This window comes from Apus apus, chromosome 11 (genome assembly GCF_020740795.1).
Source record: "Apus apus isolate bApuApu2 chromosome 11, bApuApu2.pri.cur, whole genome shotgun sequence".
In the NCBI taxonomy this organism is placed as follows: Eukaryota; Metazoa; Chordata; class Aves; order Apodiformes; family Apodidae; genus Apus; species Apus apus.
In genome coordinates, this window is record NC_067292.1 from 9,882,176 (window position 1) to 9,902,400 (window position 20,225).

Below are 20,225 nucleotides of genomic sequence, written 5' to 3' on the forward strand. Positions count from 1 at the left end.
ACTTTTTCTCCCTAGCTAACTTACAAATATCAGGAAATAACAATCTATGGCTTCAAATATGTAGTGTCTGTTTAGTGTATGGATTAATGTGTTGCAGATTTCCACAAGCTGTAAATATCACTAAGTGTGTTTTTCTCCTTCTTCCTAATGTCACTTTCAGAATTATTTTCTAAATAGTAAAAAGCTTGAAATACTGTATCTGCTGTAGAATTGTCATCTGTATTTCCCCAGTTTCAAACCATTCTCTCAGTGCAAACACAGTCCATGCCAGGATGGAAAATTATGTGCTTTATTTGGGAGCCCTGACATATAATATTATACACATGTACACATACTTCATATGGAGAAATTATAGAAAAAATATGATTTAAAAAAGGAGGCAGTTAAGGTGAAGGTGTAAACATCACTAGCCATTTATGGTCTGTTCTGGGGTTTTTTTTCTGCTCTTCAACCAATTGTTTGATGACAGACAAGTATATATAAATAGAGCCACCTGGATTTGTTATACAATTCAACTGATACAACTGTGGAGATGTCCCAGCTCTCCATTCAGTATAAATCCTCAAAAGGTTTTGAGTAGTTAAACATCAAGTAATCCATATAGTAAAAGTCATAGCTTCGTTGTCTCTGAGAAGGAGAAAGCTCTGCAAAATACTGTTGTGTAATTTTAGTGGTAGTTCGTTCTTCATTGGAGTGCCTGTCTTTAAACTTGGGGAAAGTTAAATTTTGTGGAGCACCAATTAAGTGCAAGAAAAAGTTTGCATCTTCTTCCATACTTTCAAATTTTCCAACGAAGTCATAGTCTATTAAACATGGGCTGCAAAGCTTATTGACATGATCCCAGTGGATATCCATACCTACTGGCCTATGTACATCCAGGAGATATTGAATGAACTCTTTAAATTTTACTCCAGAGCCTGTCCTTAATGCTTCTTTGGTGGCATTGACACGGTATCTGGAAATTATAGCTTTCCCAAAAACTGGGTGGTAGTAATTATTTGGATGTTCAAACTTGTCCCGAAATGCAGATACCAGCTTTTCAAAAGGTTCTCGAATAAAAAGCATCTTTGTGTAAGTGTTGAGCCTATGGTAAATTCCTTTGTGATCAAACCCATCCAGCCTTTTTAAATAGTTTCCATAGTGCACTGTGTTGTGCTGTATATCTTTTGTGGAAGAAGCCAACCCATTAAGAACCATGAGCACACGTTTCCAGTTGGAGCAACCGGCTTTTGGTACTTCACAGTATAAAACTCTGTATTTGTCTTCCACAAATATTCTAGAAACATGATAGGGAGTGATTATTCTTCTATTATTACTCTTATATTTAGAACAAGTTTCCCTCATTATCTGCTTTCTTTCCCTTTGGATCTGATAGAGACTTTTCCACTTGTTGTTGTTTCTGTCTTCAGATTTAAGCGTGGGCAGGTTGAGAATGGAACTGTTCATGGAAATCAGAATTGGGCTCTTCTTGATTATAAATCTTCTCCTCCGTTTATGGAGCCTGATGGAATTAATGTCTTCAGCTTTCTCTTGATCTTTCATTGCGAACATTATGCTGCTTTGGCTTCTGTCTGTGCTTTGAAGCTTAGTGGGCACATTTTCAGATGGGTGTAATGAATTGCTCTGCTTTGCTGTTGCTGCTCTGTCTGCAGTACTTTTTCTTAATCGACTGTCTTGGTTATTGCTGGAAATGCAGTCCTGATAGGAGAATGGGGGGAAAGATTAAAGATGTTAGTAAGCAAGAAAGTGTTTGTCAGTATTAACAGTTTGTACAACTTAAGTGTGGATCTATTTGCACACTCTAAGTTCAGCAGAATTGCACAACAAAATGCATTCCTGCAAGCCTCAGCACTGTGCCTCCTGTGTGACAGTCACTTTTCTTTTGTCATCTTATTCTGTGCTTACGTTAAATCCAAAGGCTGAGAAGGGCCTGAACTGGTGAATTCCAGTTCAGATTTGGATTTAACTGTATTTTAGATGGTGCTTGTACCCAGACTCTGAGAAATACTTTTGTCTTAGATGTGTAGTCTCTGAAATGTCCACAAAAAGGATCTGAGTATTTTGAGGACTTAATTATTCTAGACTGCCTGTTGTCACACAAATCTGTGTGTTTTCTCCTCCCCTCTTTCAATAGCTTATTTTTGCAATAAGAAGTTGTGCACAGAGTGAAGCCTGATAGGGGAGGTCTCTAGTATTTGTAAAGTGAAGATATAAAGGGAGCAAGAATGGGAAGAGGGAAGTGGAAAGGACTGCAGTGAGAACATAGAGGCTTTGCAGAGAAGTGAGTTTGGTGAGAGCAGCATGAACAGGGACCCCAAAGGGAGGCTTGAGTGAGGTGAGCCTGGGACCAAAGAAATTGAGACTTGATGAGAAGCAGTAAGGAGTGGGAATGGTGGTGTGACTAGGACTAGGTAAGTGAAAACAGAGTAAGCAAGTGTGTGTATAGATAAGGGGTTTCTGGACCTGCTCTTTTTCATTAGGTGGATCTTACTGATTAATACTGCTTTTGGCATACAGCCCAGATGTGCTTCTGCTTCTCTGAGCAGCTGAATTTAATCCCTGTCTACATGTCTGTGCCTCTAAGACTAAAATTAGTTTCTGGACACTAACTACATGTCATGCCTGTTTTGAGAACTCACCTGGGAGCAGAATGGCATATGTATCACTAGGGAGTATTTCAACAGAGGAGGCAGATGTAGTTACAGGATGCTTATTGTTTACTCAAAATACTTGAAGTTTATTCAGAGGTTTTATAAATTGTAAATTTCTGATTTGCAGCCTTTATTTCATCTCTAATAGCATTTAAAACTGCCTCAAAAATAAGATACTGGGTTACTGTTAAATGTAGAGTGTGGGGATTAGTAAGGTCTTTCAAGGCGGCGATTAAATCTTAATTGTAGTAGTGATTTTGCAAGTCTTTCTGTTGGCTGAAAAAACAATGCTACAGGTAACTAACTTATGCTGTCATGGAAGTAATATTTTGCCACATTGCTCTTTAAGGGTGAGGAATTAAAAGAGGCTCAAAAATACACCTCAGTATTCATTACAAAAAGCATTGATAGCTAAAAAAACCAAACAAATTGTATAATTTTGTAGATGACTTGCATAAATGGATAAACATTATATAAACTCAGAACAGATTATCATTAAACACAATTTTAAGAGTACTGTGCAAGTTTTTGCAGAATTTAGACTTCTAAAATGTTTTGCTGGCTCTTCTGATTGTGGAGGTGGTATGTGATACTCAGACTGAGAAACAAACTGACAATTTGTCATAAAAAACACTGTATTCCATTGTTGGACGTGATTGTTGTACACTGCTCTTGAAGTTTTTTTCAGTGGTCAAAGCTGTATTAATTTTTTGTCTATGTAAAATACCAGCGGTATTTCTAAATATTGCCCTTCACAGACTGGCTAAATTTCAATGTTATTAATGATGTAGCTCATATTTCAATGTTATCAAATTGAGACTTCCTAGATATTTGCACCTTTAATGAGCACAATTATGATGAACATACAGTTTTTTGGAAACTCATGCCATGTTTTGAATGTCTTCTGTCAGTGTAACTTTTCATCCAGAAGGTCAAGCTGTGGCTGTAGAGATGGAGTGATGCCAATTCCATCACACTGATTTCACCATGCAATGGCATTTGTGTAGCAGCTGGCAGGTGCAGAGTTGTTCCTTTGTTTATTTTACATTTGTTTTTTAGCAATGAAGTAGTGAATAGCCGTGGTGGGCTGTCTCTGCTGCTGTGAATGTGCTAACAGCCACTAGATGGAGGAATCTCACCAGTATTTTTCTTTAGCGTATTTTAAAGTGCCTCTCAATACATTGATTTGACCAGTATGACTTTATACAGAATTTTAATGTGTTCAAAGCTTACAGTGTCTTTTAGCAATATCCAGTCTAGGAAAAACTTAGAAAACTAAAGTTGCATAGCTTGTCAAATTCATATTTTAAAAGGAAAATTTGTACTTCATGGCAAAGCTTTGATGCATTTTTTCTCTTCAATGCTTCATCTCCAGTTCAGTGGCCTTATCTGAGCCATCTGCATCAGTAGCCCATACATGGAATATGGGTACAATTTTCCTTATGTACTTTTGGAAACTTACTTTTTTTTGTTGTTGGAATCCCATGTAATATTTTATCCCTAAAAAAAGAATGAAATAAAAGTAATTATTTAGTAAAAATATAAACATTAGTTTCACTTTTGTTGAGCTGATATAAGTGTGTCCTCTCAGTAACTAAAAAGAAAACAGGAATTGGTTCTGTTAATACAATGATGAATAGACCAGTGATTCATGATTAATATGTATTTCATAGTAACAGTACTCCTTGGAAGGCCTCTTTATTTATAGATGTCATAACAATTGTGATTGTCTCAGTTTCCCCATCAGTAGAAGGGAGAGACAAAGATGGAGAAAAGCCATTTCTTAACCTTAGCTGAAAGGCTAGTAGGAGAATGAGAAGCAATTAAAATTTGTGTTCCCAGGTTAGAGCTCTAAAATAAGGCTATTCTTTGTGTACCTACCTAAAGCTGCATGGTTTTTCCCTGTCTGTGTTGTCCCCCTGCCACCAACTTTGGATAGGGTGGTACTCAATCATAGTAATAGCTTGCATTGAGTACTGTCTTTCGCTGTAAAACTAAAGCAACAGGCAGTGGAATTGTGTAAGTGAGGTAATGTTTGTAGAGTTTTGGAGAGACAATCATCAGTTGTGTTTTGCCAAATCTCCTGTCCTTTAGAGTGATGTCTACCTGAAAATGTAATCAAGATGTGAGAATCCTAGAAAGTGGCTTTAGCAGATGTGGAGGATCTCTTTACTGTTCCTAACCTCTGCTAAGTATAAGTTAGTAATACAGGAATATATAATTGAAAACAACTATTAATGTGGTGCTTTTCAACTTATCAGACTGATGTCACTGTTTCTGCTGTTCAAGAACTTCAGTTCCTTGAATACTTCAGTTTAATAACTCTGTATTACAAACCCACAACCTTTTTGATGAGGACAGTTACAGATAAAGATATTGCAAATCATCATAGTGGAAGCATCACTGGAATAGCTCAGTCCCATCAGATTAATTTTTATGGTACTGTGAAAGCTCTCAAACACTGTGCATCCATAGTTGACATTGTACGTTAGTGCAGTCCTACTTACATGATCAAACATATTTTGGTTTTTTAAGTCAAATGTACAAACTGGAGTTTATAGTAGAGTCTGAGTAAAATTGCTATAGTTAGTTTTATGCTGCTGGAGCTCATCTAGCAGTGCTTATTACTCCCCTGGCTCATGTTTGAACTTTTAATTCCACTGCAGCAATTTGTTAGCAATAAAATAAAGGTGATGGGCGTATTGTGATTGTGTATCTATTTAAAGCAAAGGGCATGCTATTTTACTTCATCAGAAATAAGTTCCAGACATCTTATAGGAGTCTAAAGCCTTTTCCTAGCTTCTCAAAAATGTTTAACTACAAAATTAAGTCAGAAGGTATATTCTAAAGAGAAACAGAGCTAATCTATAGCATCCTTGTGCGAGCTCTAAAGGATTAAGACTGACTGTTGTGCCGGGTTTTAGGAGACATTACTGAGCTGTTGTCCAGTTCTTCATGAGGTCAGTTAAAGAAATACATTTATTCTGCTGTCTAATATGTTACAGAGGAATAAAGGTATGAAAACTGCTGTACAAAAAAGCCAAGAAAAAAGCCAAAGCCAAGCACTAAGCACTTTGAAAGAACTGTCGCTAGAGCATGGGTGGGTGATCTGTTTAGACGATGAAAATGTTCTATCAGCAGATGTGACCTCTTCTTTTTTGCTGATATTAAAGTTGTAACTTTAAGCTACTTGAGCTAGACTTGTGTTGGGTGCTTGGCCTCTGCTGTGTCATTAACACAGCTAGTTGGAGTAGCTGCTTAATTTTCACTTTCTTTCTAGTAGCAGACCTTGAAAGTAAAGATTATTTTCCCTATAAATTCAGAATATTGTTATGCTACCTCTTCTCTTACAGGCATAAAACATATATATCAATAGAGTTTCAAAAATTTAATGTGGTAAAAAAAATTAGTTTGCAGATTGTTCAATTCTGCTCAATTTCTTGGAATAGCTTTTGGCTTCTTATGTATATGTAAAACAATGCATTTAGTAATTCTCATAATTTTATTACAGACACTGGTCAACATTCTTCAGTACCAGTTTATTCCTCTCAAGTATTTGGTTTAGGGTATTTTGTTAAAGTGGATTGAGTAGTGTTAAGTAAGTCATGTCTTATGCTCTGTCACACATCTTGAAGACTTGGTTGTCAATATTGTCAGTGTGCGTAGGTAAGAATTTACATTTAAAAAAATTTATCCTACTGTGAAAGATTTATGCCTACCAGTGTAATACAGGATAACGGTGGTGCAACCCTCCCCAGGAGTTATCATATAATGTCTACAAACCCACTCCCTTTATGAAAGAGTTTTGAGCATTTCACAATTGAAAACATAATAGATGAGAAAAGGCTTGGTCACATATCAGAAAACTGAACAAGTATTTTTGACAGAATTAGATGCAAATATCAGAGCATTTGCTGTGTCCTAATTGCCACATAAAAGTTGAAGTTAGGTTTTTACTCTAAGTTTGTTTAGTTGTGGTCATTTATCCTGACTTCAGTGGGAGCAGTGATAGCTGGTAGCAATAGTAACCTGTTAAAGTTAGTATGTATCTGCCATAAATAATAACTTTTTTAAAGAAAACTCAACTCACAACAGTGCGAAGAGCAGGTCTGAAACTTCTTTGTGATTAATTATGACTAAATTTTGTTGTAGGTAAATTGAGATTAATACTTTGCACTGATATGATGTGCTTTAGAAAAAAAATGTTAGTAGGAGATGAGTAACTGTTTAAAAAATGACTCTTCATTTACTGGCTGTAAGATGTAACTAGAACAACAATTCATGTTTAATGTAAATGTTTGGTGAAGCACTTGCCAATCTCTTAATGTTTTCTGAATTTGTGACTTCTAAAGTTGGCTTCTTTTAGCTGTCTTTGTCATGATACAGTCTGTCACTTCAGATATGAAGATACATGGAAAAAACCCTCAAGTGCAGTGAACTCAGTCAAGTTACATGACAGATCTCTACTGATCAAAAACTACATTTCTTGTTATGCTACATCTTTACTATCCATGTTACTTACCAGCTTTCAGATATTATTGCCAAAATGTTAACTTTTTTTTTTGCCATAAATAAACCACAGATTAAGTTAGTGATCATTAAATGTTTGGTGCCTGACAAGACAATGACTGACATCTAGCTAGTGCTCAAACAGGGAGAACAGCAGGGAGACAGAATCATTCTAGCAGTTGTACGTTCTTTGTCAGTTTTCATGGTGTTCTTTTCTCTTCCCCTGGTGCAACTATGATTTTCCAGACCTGAGCCTGGCCTGTGTTTTATGTCTGCTTTTGTTGTCTTTCATGACATGAGTCTTATGCTTCATCCAATCCTACCATATAGTCAAACCCATTGTGAGCTTTTTTTTCTGGAATGCTACTACTAACATAATAAAATGGTATTTATCTTCTCTGTGTGATATATAGCTTTGCCTCTCAGCCTTCTTCCATATCTCTGCTTTAAGACCTAATTTTGGTTTGCCTCTGCTGTGTTCCCCTGCTCTGAGACTGCACCACAGCTGAAATACAAAATAAAAATAACTTCAAGTCTGCAACTGTGACTCCATTCTTTAATGGGCTCCTGTGAGCAGTGTCAACTTGTTTGCTTCATCCTAACTGGTTTCTGGAATGTACTGTGGAAGGGCTGTTGCTATCATTGCATGAACATCTGGGTCAAGTGTCCTCTTTACTCAAAGACAATAATAGGTATTTAATTGTAGAATGAATAGTAAACTAGTACAGTCCTGATTAGCATGAAAAATTTTACTTTGAAAAGGATTTTCTCTGAAATAATGGTCAGATTAGTTTTCCAGTTCTTTTCATTATTTAACATGAAGTCTCATGCAGTGTAAAAACTGTCCATTTCTGATCTTAACTTACTCTGGAGTCTACTTGTTTACATTTGAATTAATTTCTTTAATGAGTAAATTATTTTGAAGATTGCTACCGTTGTAAATGATTTGTTTTTACATTGACATAAACTGTATACATAGTATACATACTTGGAATACTTATTAAATATATAGACCTTTTGTTAGAAAACTTATTTTGAACTTGAGGCCTAATTAAGAGAAACTTCGTACGTTTGTGTGCATCTGTATTAACTGATTGCTAGGGATATATATCCTTTTTATATCTAAAATGTATAGTTTATTTGATTAGGGAAATCCCCCTTATACATCCCCATCGAAGCTTCATACACTGTACCTCATTTTAATACAGACAAAATTATTAAGGCAAGGTGAAGAACGTTGAGTAAAGCTGTAGCACCTGTTACATTGTGCACAGAGAAAGAAGCAAACCTATACAGTGAACAATCAACTGCTTTGAGTCACCAGTGAAGCCACAAATATACATTGTCATTTCCTACAGAAACATAAACTTACAGTAAATTCTTTGGCTAAATGATATACAGTCAAGCCCTTGTCAAAGCTAAATACTTAGTGACACGACATGCATTGTGGTGTTTCACAGAGATTTGTGAATTTCTGAGAGCATATATTTAAATGTCTGTTTCACAATTATTGCTGCAACAGTAAAGATAATGCACACAATTTTATAATAGTGTCTATGACAGGGTGCCTGAAGGAAAACCATGAGCCTCCTGCAATTTGACCAAAGAACCTGTCTCTCTTGAAATTAGTGTGGTCAAACAGTCTTCTTAGCATCTCTCATTCTTTTTGTATTTGGCAGAATATTTATATATGTGACAAGAATTATTTTATTTATGTATTGATTGTAAGGATGAATTATTAGGAAACTAATTTGTAATGCAGCTTTTCTGGAAAATTAGATGTTACTGTAAATATTTGTTTCTGATATCCATTGCTACGGTATGTGCTATGTAGTGATTTTTTTTTTACTTTACATTGCAAAGCATAGTAAGTTATTTGTTACTGTTCCAGCTTTTCACATGTAAGAAGCAGAGAAACTAATAGCTTAATTTGCCAAACTGATGCAATTTCAAGTTGTCATGTTTTGAATGACAAACTCCGGATTGAAATCCGGAGTAATACACAGTGAGTCTTTACTGATGTCTTGATTTAGAATGCAGTTATCTGACTTCTGTTCATGATGTTCATTTCACCACGTTGTATATGATTGATCAAGTAATGAAATGTAGTTTACCCACTGAAGACTAAGGTTTTGAGGCCCCGATTCTGCTGCACATCCCTGGATGTATCAGTTTCTCACTTGCATGATTTCCAGGCAGCTGGAAGTGTGTATCCTGAACATGCCACATGCCTCCATCGTTCTGGTATGCAACATCAATCTCCCATTATGCTTTGTGCCAAAGAAGCTGATTAAGTCTATCTTGCTAGTTTAAAGGAGCTGAAAACTTCAGCTGAAACAGTTAATGATTATTTCATTTGCATTGAGGGGAATGGATAGAATGATTCTGTGGCTATTGCTCAATCTCCAAAGTAGCCCTTTGGAGCTCTAAGTAGTTATGCATGATTCTATGAGTTAAGCATGATTCTTTCAAGCTTCTTTTTTTCCTGTTTGGAATCTAGAAGATCTTTCAGGTCCCTTCCAATGTAAACCATTCTTTGATGCTATTTTGGGAAGTCATAGGAAGTTTGCCAAGCTACTGAGGGTGAGGGGTCTTTTAATCTCTTTTATGAGCCTTCTTTCATATATGAGTTCCTTTGTAAATTAGATAACTCATTCTTTCTGAGTTTGTATCTTTTTGTTTCAATCCTACCATTGCCAGGCATGCAATTTTGAAGTTTAAATGCAGTTTATTTGAGGAACTTTGATTTGTGGCTTTTATTCTTAAGAAGTTGTTGTGACATTTTTTACTTCCCAAAAAGATAGCCATTCACCATTTTTTTCTCTCCTGTGCTAGTATTGTGCACAAACTGAATTATTTCATACTGATCTTGTGCTTTTCAATCTGAGTCAGCTTCAGAGAAGCCGGTGTTGAATCTAAGTGAAACCATTAGTTTTATTTTTAAACCAGGCAAACCTGCAGTTTCTCCATCCTCTAGGCAGCAGGCAATGCAGCATTGTGCTGCATTGTGTCATGGGGTGCTTATGATGGTAGCAGCTTTTGTGCACTTCAGTTGACTAAAACATGATTACTTTGGCTTTTTGTGACTGAAATGACTTTCCATCTTAATGAAGTAAGGGAGTCTCTGGACAGAAGCACTGTATATGGGGAAAGCAGTGCAATTCTGAAGGGCACACCCTGGAAATAATTAAAAGTCTTAGATTCATCCATCAGTTTGAACAAGAAAAAATGACAAATGGGGAACCAAAGTAGAGATCGGTACACACGTTAAGTGACTTTTAATGTTTGCCACTTGAGAACTTTCATAGTGTCAGGGAGCTTGGTATTCCCAGTTTGTTTGAGGTACCACTAGCTAATCCTGTACATCCAAATTGAGCAAAAGTGCACAAAGTCATCTTTCTGAAGCACAGAACTTGCTGAGTTGTAGCTGCTGTGCTGTAATTGCTTCTTGCTTGATTCCCTGATTAACACTCTTCTAGCCAGTACTCTTGATGTAATGTCCCTCTTGACATTTTAACTTAGGCTATACTTTGTATATAACTTTTTCCAATAAGGGATTCTTGCAGTAAAAATTCAGTGTGGAGCTGGTACCCACTGCTTCTTAATCTACTTGTCACCTAAGTATAGTGTTTCTGTCTACACTGTTCCCCAGAAAAAATACCCAGGCTGTCTTCCTGCTGTTTTTTTCCCCCTCATGAAAGCTTTGTACCTCTTGGACAACTTGCCTCATGTCTGTTTTGCTTTGTGTATTTTTAAAGTGTACTAGTAAGAAATACCATCTCCTCAAACTTGTGTTTATTTTTTAAACCCCTCCTCCTATCACTACAGGCCCTGCTAAAAAGTTTGTCCTCATCTTCCTTATAGGCCCCCTTTAAGTGTTGAAAGGCCTCCCCAGAGCCATCTCTTCTCCAGGCTGGACAACCCCAACATTCTAATAGAACAGGTGTATGAATCCTTAAAGGCACATACGTATTTGTGTGTTTTTTCATAATGTTCTTGTGTTCTAAAATATCTTTGACTAAATAATCATGTAACTTATACTTGTTCTGTTTGCTTGATAACTAACAAAGGAAAGGGAAATGCATGGTGTCTTTATATTGCAAGTTTAATTGAATGAATATAAGAAGCTGTTTGTGAATTTATTATGAGGAAGGTACCATTACTTGATTACTTTGTCTTCTCTTTAGCCATCCTAATTAGAAAGTGCCACTTTCTAACTTAATCTATATTTGATAAGAATTCTAGGAAGAAAGCAGAAAAGTCAAGCCTGTGCTGTTGCATTCCCCATCCCTTTTATGGAGCTACCCGTGGGAGAATTGTTAATTAGCATCATTAACTTTCAGGCACTGTCAGCAGTTACTTTCAATTTCTACTTAATATCTTTCAGTTATTCTTAATTATCATATTTAATATTTGCATATTGCCATCATAGCATGACTTTGACAAGGACATTACACTTGGTTCAGGTTTATGAGAAGTAAAAGCTAAGGTTTAAATATAGCACTGCATTTATATTTAGTAGCCTGTAAGAACCATTCAGGTAACCAGAAGTTTCAACAAATCTCAAGCAAAAACTTACATGTAATTTGTGACTGTAGTGGAGAAGGAGTTAGCTAGCCAGAATAGCTCACCTAGAACCCCAGAAATGTTTCAAGAAATTGTGTAAGACGCTAAAGCTTCAGTGATTTTTCTGTTGAGGGGCAGACAAAGTAATGCAGGTAAAACTCTGAACTGCTTTTGTGTCACTTTGCAGACACATTTATTTGGGAGAGAAAGCACAAATGGAAAGGGAGAAAACTGCAGGCAAAACTTAAAAGGTAGATCTCAACAGGTGTGCCTCTGAGTGATGAAGTTAACTGATTTGATAGATTGACTGTGGATCAAATACCACAGATGTGCATCCAAATGCTGTATATGTTACAATTATTTAGCTGGAACTTTTACCTGTTCTCACAGTTAATTACTGACAAGTCTTCCTAGGATAAGAGATCAATATGTAGTATTTAAAAAAAAAAAATAGTTACCACCTGCAACTTAACTATAAAACATGGTGCAAAAAGGGTGATAATTGGATAGACTTTGTTTCATGACCTGTGAGAAACAAGCAGATGACAGTTCTGGGAAAGCTGGGTGTGAGGAGTTGAGCTCTTTGCCAAGCCTTGTGTTCCTGACTAATGAGCAATTTTGAAGGACAGTGGTGATTTTCTGTTAGTCATTTCTCACCAGCCCTACTCTTCTCCTTCCTGGAAGGCATTCTATTTCTTGTTAAGAAGCTCACTTGCATTCCTTCTCCACCCAGATTTTAGTGACTCATTGGTAGAAAAATTCACTTGCACAAGAATAGTGTCTTGGATAGACTTTTGTATCAGTAAGAATGAGGATGAGATGGTTCTGCTCAAAACAGAGTGCTGACTACTTCCAATATTTGTGTGACATTATGTGGTATTCAGGGCTTATCCTGAGCTGGAAACCCAGGTAGGAAGAGTCAAAGTGCCAATCTTGAGTTTTAATGAGGGTAAAGCTTTTGAAGGTTAAATGCAGAAACTTGCAATTTAACTTTTCAGTGTAAAGCTAGAAAATAAGTGGCCATTATTTTATTTTAAAGTTTATAAGGTTTTCTGTAGAACTCTACTACTCTTTGACTAAATACAGCCAACCTGTGATGCTAGTCAGAAAGATAAATGATTGAGTAATCACTGGTAATTCAAGAAAAAAAGCCATGAAATCAAAAGTGACAAGAAAGTTTGAGATATATCTCCTGAAATGAGAATGGTAGAGATCTCTCTGCTCTGGAGGGATTATGCATCGTCACATCACTTAGTGATCCAGACCTTTGTTTCTGCAAGGTCTTACACAAGTGAACACCTAACTTAGTAACAGTCTTTCTCTTTTTGTTCTTCCTGGTGTTTGCATTTGGGGGGAATACAGATATTTTTAGAGACGGACTTCTGATAAAAAATAAGGGGAAGACAGTCTTCAGTGGTATTTAGTTTGGGAGTCTGTTGTACCTATGGCATATTTCATATGGTTTGTATGAAGTTAATCTTCCAAAATGTTAGTTTCGTTCTGCCTGGAGAAGGCATTGTAATTATCCTCCACCAAGGCTAAGATTGCATTTTTCTACATTGGACAAGAAAGCAGGATCCCTCAAATTATTTTGAAGGATTTGTCTTTAGGAGCATGTTTCACTAAAAGTGTGTTACATGGCAGCCCCCTGCCTTTAAGTCCTTGAAAATAGTGCTTTAGCCAAGAAATTGGAGACATAGTCTAAGAAATGTACTTAAAACAGAGAGGAGTGAAAGACTTATTCCATCAGGAGGTCTCTATTTTTAATACTGTTGAGTCTCTAGATCCTGTAATGTTGTTTCAAGAAACTTAAGAAATTAAGGATAACCAAGCCAAAGCACAAATTAAGTGAATTGTTCTCAAGTCCCATTAATAAGGAAACAAAACCCCATGTTGATGTATCAAAGGACTTCAAGGTTATAGTGGCAGATGACATGAAACCGCATCAAAAATCAGATGCGCAGTCAGTGGTGCCTATGCCTGAGGAAACAATGCCAGCAGGTCAAAGAGACAGTGAGATACTGTTATTGTCCATGGAGGCCACCAGACATATCAGGAGGTGTTTCTCCATCAGTAAAGTGGCAGCTTGGTGTATGTGTTTTCTCCTTGGCTATGTAAATTTGAATGAAAATTGCTAGTAGGACATCTGGAAAGCAGGACCTCATATCTGCACAGTTGTAAAATACTTCCTTACATTAGTGTAAGAGACAGTGCTTGAGGATGGGACTGTTTTGTAAAAAGACTTGTTCCATTGAATGGGGTGGAGAATCTTCACTAAGGTAGAGTAATAGTTCTTGCTGCCTGAAAAATCTCAGACTTATTAACCCTAGGCAAAAGGAGCAGAGATGAGTAGTAGCTTGAGAAAAGCCTACTAAACAAGGAGAGAAACTGAAAAGTGTTGGACTTTTCCCAGAAAGATTTGAAATGAGCAGAGAAGCCTATTCAGGATGGGAATGGAAAAAATGCTGTGCAAACATGCTTGCATATCAGATAAGGACTTTCAAGCACTCTCAACAAACCTAACATACTTTTTACTAGGCTGTGGTGAAATGGGCATACATTGCTGAGGGTACGTAATACTTCACATAATGTGTCTTGCAGGTTCAGGTCCTTATAGAACATATGGTTTGAGTTTAATGAAGCATTATATAATGCCGGCATTATAAGATGCCCACTCCAGCATGAGTGAGATTTAGAGGACACCTGCTCTGTTAACTACTGCTCACAACACTTAACATTAGGAACTGGGTATCTCAGGGTCTGATCCACTTACAGCTTAGTATTTGCATTGGTGGGATGCCGTTGCTGCCTCTCTCCCCACACATTTCTCAGCACAGCTCTGCATCTCCATTCTTGTGTTATTTTGTACCCACAGTTGACTGGAAGTACTTTTGATGGGATGCTCAGGGAGCTGCTGCTAAAGTAAATGGCTTTCCCCTATCCACATGGCTTTTTGTTCACTTTACTAGTCACTGCCTCTTCCAGGTGACTGCATTTTCCTCCCTCTCTCCTAAACAATTTAGAAACATGGGATCTGACAGATAAGTAAAAGAGAAGATGGAACAGTGGTGTGGCAGTATAACTCATATACATGTGTGAGAGAAAATAGCCTTCTGTGAGAACTGGTGATGGTTCTTTTCATCTCTGCATCTGGATGAGTTACATTGGTCTTCTAAAGGGGCCACAACTACTATGGCAGGGAAGAATGGCAGGTATTCTCCATTTGGTCACTTTGCCCATTTCCTACAGGTGCCAATTGTGCCCACTGCCTGGGATGCAGGAACCAGAGGGCTCTAGTATATTTGCCTCTCTAGCACTCTCTGAGCTATCAGTGGTACCTAAAGTGAGAACCCCTCTGCTGCTGCCATTTTATGTCCACTTCTGCATTTTTCATTCACACATGATAACACTTCCTAATTTTCTAGTAGCCCAATGTAGAATGGTGCATCAGCATGAGAAGGGATCATATTAACTGAGATTGAATTGTTTGTGTCTACCTTGACAACCCAAATTTGGGATAGAGTTGCTATTACAATTGAATAATTTTATGTAAGTCAGTGCATACAATTACTGTGTAGCCAATTGGTTGCTGAATCTGGTTATTTAGGAGTGTAACTTTTATTTCACTCATGAAAGTGTGTGAATGTGTCTGATTTCATTGAAAGCTCTTGTACGATGATCATTGTTCAGAGTATTTCAATATATTCATGACTCAGTGCATTGCATACTGTTATGTACAATTCATTCTCTCCATTATGCATTGACTAAAGAATCTCTGAAGTAATCTGCCACTCTAATTCAATCTTCTGAGACAATTGTCTTACAGATAGAACTATTTTCTGACAATGAAGCACACCACTGGGTGTGTGACTTAAACAGTGTAATTCAATATTGAGCCTCTACTATGCCTCTGTTCTTGTCCTGATTAAACCCCAGGATTGTAGCAGAAAACTATGTACCTACAGGACTTCACCTGTCTGACTATTTGTTTCATCTGAAATGCATCTATTTCACTTAAGATGTGGAGGGATTCCAATTGGACATGAGGTACATTTTTCACCATGAAGGTAGTTAAACATTGGAATAGTTTCCCAAGGGAAGTGTTAGATTCCCCCACATTGGAAAGTTGGAAGTATCAGCTTGAAAGGGTGCTGAGCCATCTCATATAAACTATAGTATTATCTAAAAAGGTTGGACCAGATGATCCTTGAGGTCCCTTCCAACCTGGTGTTCTATAATTTTTACTGAACCACTTAGTATCATGTTGATTTTTTGTTGACAATACGTACAGGTTGCAATCTTACTTGAAAACACTAGATAAGACCCATTTTTAAAATCTCTGAGAGTAGTATATACAACTCTGCTAGGTCTAAGTCTCAATATTTTGTGTTTATCTCAATTTTTTATCAATATTTTACCTGTGACAAGTCAATTTGTTTCACTCTTCCACTTTTGATGTTATGTTAAACACTTGGATTCGAAGTTGTGGCTCTATTGTAACTACAGGTGATTCTTACATCTAAAATTAGTAGTGTCAACAAACCTCTGATCTCCATTGTCTGAAGATTTGCTACTCTCAGAATTGGAATTGGAAGGATGGGTTTACAGTATTATAATGCTACAGTGTTATAATGGCTCCAGTTTAAGCAATAGTTATTTATTACTGTGTAGCACTGTTTTTTTAACTATGAAAAATCTGGCATTTATTTCAGTGGGTAGAGAATCAGTTCTTCAGTGAGCAAGTAGTAATGCATTATTGATTTTTGCAACTGCTCTCCTAATCTTTTTACTCATGCTGTGTTTTTTCACTATACTTTTCTGCAAAAGGACTGGGAAGTTCTGCTCCACTGAAATAATATATTTTGGAAGAGTACAGTGGGCTTGCAAAAAGCAAGGTTCTTCCTGTTAAATTTTATTCAAGAAAAAAAAATTACAAATTTGTCAGTGATTTTTTAGTTTCTGCAAGAACGCTAATATATGAAAATACATGTGTTAAAAAATCGAATAAAGTTTTGGTCACATTTTTCCATTTCTTTCTCAGTCTCAAGAAAATATTAAAACCATCAGCAAGATGGATGGAAAAGAACTTCCCTATTTCACTCCCCCTTCCTGATTTCCAACCTTCTCTCCTTGCATAAAAAGGGACAACATCTTTTAAATTGTCACAATGTCCTGTAGGAGAAGCTTTAAGTATCCAAAAAGTGAAGATGTCAAAAACTATAACTTAAGGACTGAAAAAAATAATTAAAAAAAAAAAATCATCATTTAGAATATATTTAAACGGTTGTGTTTCTTCATGGAAATCTAACTTTGCTTTTTTCCCTCTTTTCTTTTTCTTTTTCCTTTTAAAGCAACTAAGGCTTTCTGGAAGGAATTAGTTTATGCTTTTTGTGCAATCTCCAATTCTGTTTTCACAGATGCACTAAACTTTGGATCTGAAATGAAATGAAATTTGCAAAGGCACACCACGTGCAATTTCAGGATCACTTTTCTGTATCTTCCGTTGTACAGGACATATTCAATTTATTTTGAGAAAATATATATTAGCATGACTTTGAATGCCTTCCCATAACTGCCTGTGCATTTAATTTGCTTGCAGAAAAGTGAAGTTCTTCAGAGTATATTCCTGAGAGAATCTCTCATGCCAGTTACATAGAGGAACTTGAGAAACTTAGATTTGCTCTTGCATGTCTTGTATGAGGTGCAGGGCTGTTAATTTAATAATAGAAGGATGTATTTTACATGAATAAAATTCAATAATTAAATTTAGAGGAAGCTTCATCTGATCTGTGCACTGCCTCTTAATCCATAGCTGCGAACGGATGAGACTCTAGACTATCAATTGACATAATTTCCCTTTTTTTTCCCCCATTAAAGAAGGTGGTAATTGCCAAGCTGTTGACAAGTGCTGGAGGAAGCAATATGAATTATTGCCTTGGTGACTGTCAGACTCTTCAGACAAGGCTTCCAAACTGCATTTGTAATAACAGAAATACACCATGGGAAAGACAGGCAATGTAGTCTTTAGCAAGCTTATTTCTTGCCAATATACTGAAATCATCCACCAGCCATTCCTGCTTCATATTGGTGTAATTAGCTTGGGGAACTTACTGAAAGACTAAATTATTAGTTGCCTTCTTTATTTTTACAGAGAAGCAATAATAATCTTGATATTTAGGTACAATACCTCTGGTATAAAGTCTGGTAGATGTGCTACCTTCTTTGTCCTGGAATTTCTTGCAAGTAGTGTCTGCGTTTATAGGTTAAGGTTGATGGACTTACTGTTGACAATGCTCTTACTGTGGATGCTCCTTTGATGGGATATTTTTTCGAGTATCATTATGTAGTTTTTTGGCCTCACATCCTATCTCATCTAAAGTGCTGCAGTGAGCTAGCAGATGTAGAGAACAGAAATATTCCTTGCAAAAGTTAGACTGATGTACATATGAACCACTTGTGTGATTTTTATTGTGAGGACTCGTAAACTTTGTTTCTGTAGAAAGTTTAAAACTAATTCGTATGTGGATAGGATATGTGGCTGTTAAATCAAGAAGCTTTTGTGTGTGGGTATGTTGTGGTTTTTTTAATATACTGCTTTCTGGTAATATTTTAAATATCTGTGTAAGTAACACTGTTTAAAATAAGCCTGTTCCAGTAACTTTTATTGATGATTTTCTTTTTATCAACAAGATAATGCAAATAAATTCTTCCCTGTTCTACTAAGGCTATAGAGATCTAAAACTAGTTGTAGTATCTTCGCTTAAACCATACTTCTGAGTCCTCCAAAAGGAATTAGTCCTATTTCCCCATAGAACTGTGCCACATCCTTGTTCTCAGGGTTCTCTTTCTTCTCTCTCAACACCCTAGAGGCATCATAATAACCAAAATGCATATACACAAACATCTTGAGAGAAATAAGTGCCTATTAAGATTTCTAATGTTTTGAATGTTTTTCTGCCTTTCCATATCTGCATGTGGCTTTGTTTAACTTGCAAATAATTAGAAAACCAGACAGGGTTTTCTCTTGCCTTAAAATAAAACAGGAACTGAGGAACCTTCATTCACTTATTATTGAATCAGAGAGTTATTGATTACTAGACTACAGTAATACAGAAACTCTGGGTCAAATGAACAATCTCATTTGTTTCAACTAGATTTAATTGTATTTATCTGTATTTAATATTTCCTGTAACAAATGTTCAGATATGTGACACACAAATTGCTGCTACTAGCTCAAAACTATTGAATAAAAATTTCCTTTTATGCATCACTTCTATTGAAATGGAGAGGTAGTAATGAACATGCTGCATCCTATGTTTTTATAAGAATACTGCTGCTTTCATCCAAGTAAATGTTGTTTTCTTTGTGGTGTTTTATACAGTTAGTTACAACACTAAACCTAAATATTGTTAAACGTAATTTAATAAGAGCAGAAAACATTTTAGTTGATTTTCATTGTCCAAATGAAAAAAAACATTGTAAGATACACATAGTGCAAAAAGCACAACAAGCAAATCTGTAGTGATTTTCATTTTTTTTACACTGAAACTGCTATTTTTACTGTACATGAAAGCATTTGGTTCTGCAATTTCATATTAAAACCCCCATATTCTTCTAGAAGTTTATGCATTTCATAACCAGGTTATGTAGTGAGAGCTAAAAACCTGTCTGGTTTATGTGGCTTGCTTCCTAAAGTGAGCTTGTACAGTAGTGCCACCATCTCTCATTTGATTAAGGTGAACCTTCATAACTGCATGGGCATGAAGATGTCAGGCTTGTAATACTTCTGCTTATGGTCCGTTACTTTCTCATTGATCTTTACAAGGCTATAACTCTTAAAAAGCATGTCATTAGATAGATATTGAAAGGAAAATGCTGATGATGGCTCTACAAAACCAGTAAAGCTGCCTTTATTAGCTTTTATGAAAGTCTTTCTTGCTCACAGGGTCTTGGTCTCGGCAGGCAGTGAACCACATTTAGGCACTTAAAACCTTTATCTTGTATCTCCTGAAGCCTTTGCCCATGCACTTACAGTGCCCCATCCTTGTGAATATATTTTTCTCTTCTAAGTTTCTGCCCAGTAAAGTAAAAATACAAAATGTACCTGCTCTTAGGTGTTGCTAACTGGTGGAATAGGTTAATGGTGGCTCCTGGGAAAGGAACATCTTTCTGTTTCCAGTATTATAATAGCTAAGACAGTAAACATTAATTTTCATTAAGCACTTTGCAATAAATCTCAGTTTAATATCCGTTTCAGATGTTCTAGATAAATACTTAACCTTTCAGTTGTTCCCTCTTGTAATCTTGTATCAGTGATGAATCTTGGCAGTGACAAATGGCACTGTTAGATTCTGCAACTGTTTCTGTTCATGCTCTTCCCTATAGTTTTCTTTAGAGAGAGGAGGAGGGGAAAGGGACAGGCTGAGGAAGACAGTTTGAATACTAATGCCCATAAATAGCATCCTTCTTTTCCTCCCCTTCCTCAAACTGAGTGTATCT

General features: G+C 36.4%; 1 protein-coding gene across 3 annotated transcripts in view; it reads right to left on the reverse strand.

Moving 5' to 3' along the window:
• Positions 1-268: 268 nt before the first annotated feature.
• The window catches only part of CHST8 (carbohydrate sulfotransferase 8), a 165,907-nt gene continuing 145,950 nt past the window's right edge, over positions 269-20,225 (reverse strand). For all 3 annotated transcript variants that reach the window (XM_051629622.1, XM_051629624.1, XM_051629623.1), the window contains 2 exons: positions 4,114-4,151; positions 269-1,698 (listed from right to left, as the gene is read on the reverse strand). In XM_051629622.1, the coding sequence (XP_051485582.1) occupies positions 550-1,698; positions 4,114-4,151 (1,187 nt within the window). In that variant the 3' untranslated portion in view covers positions 269-549. The remainder of the gene's footprint in view (positions 1,699-4,113; positions 4,152-20,225) is intronic.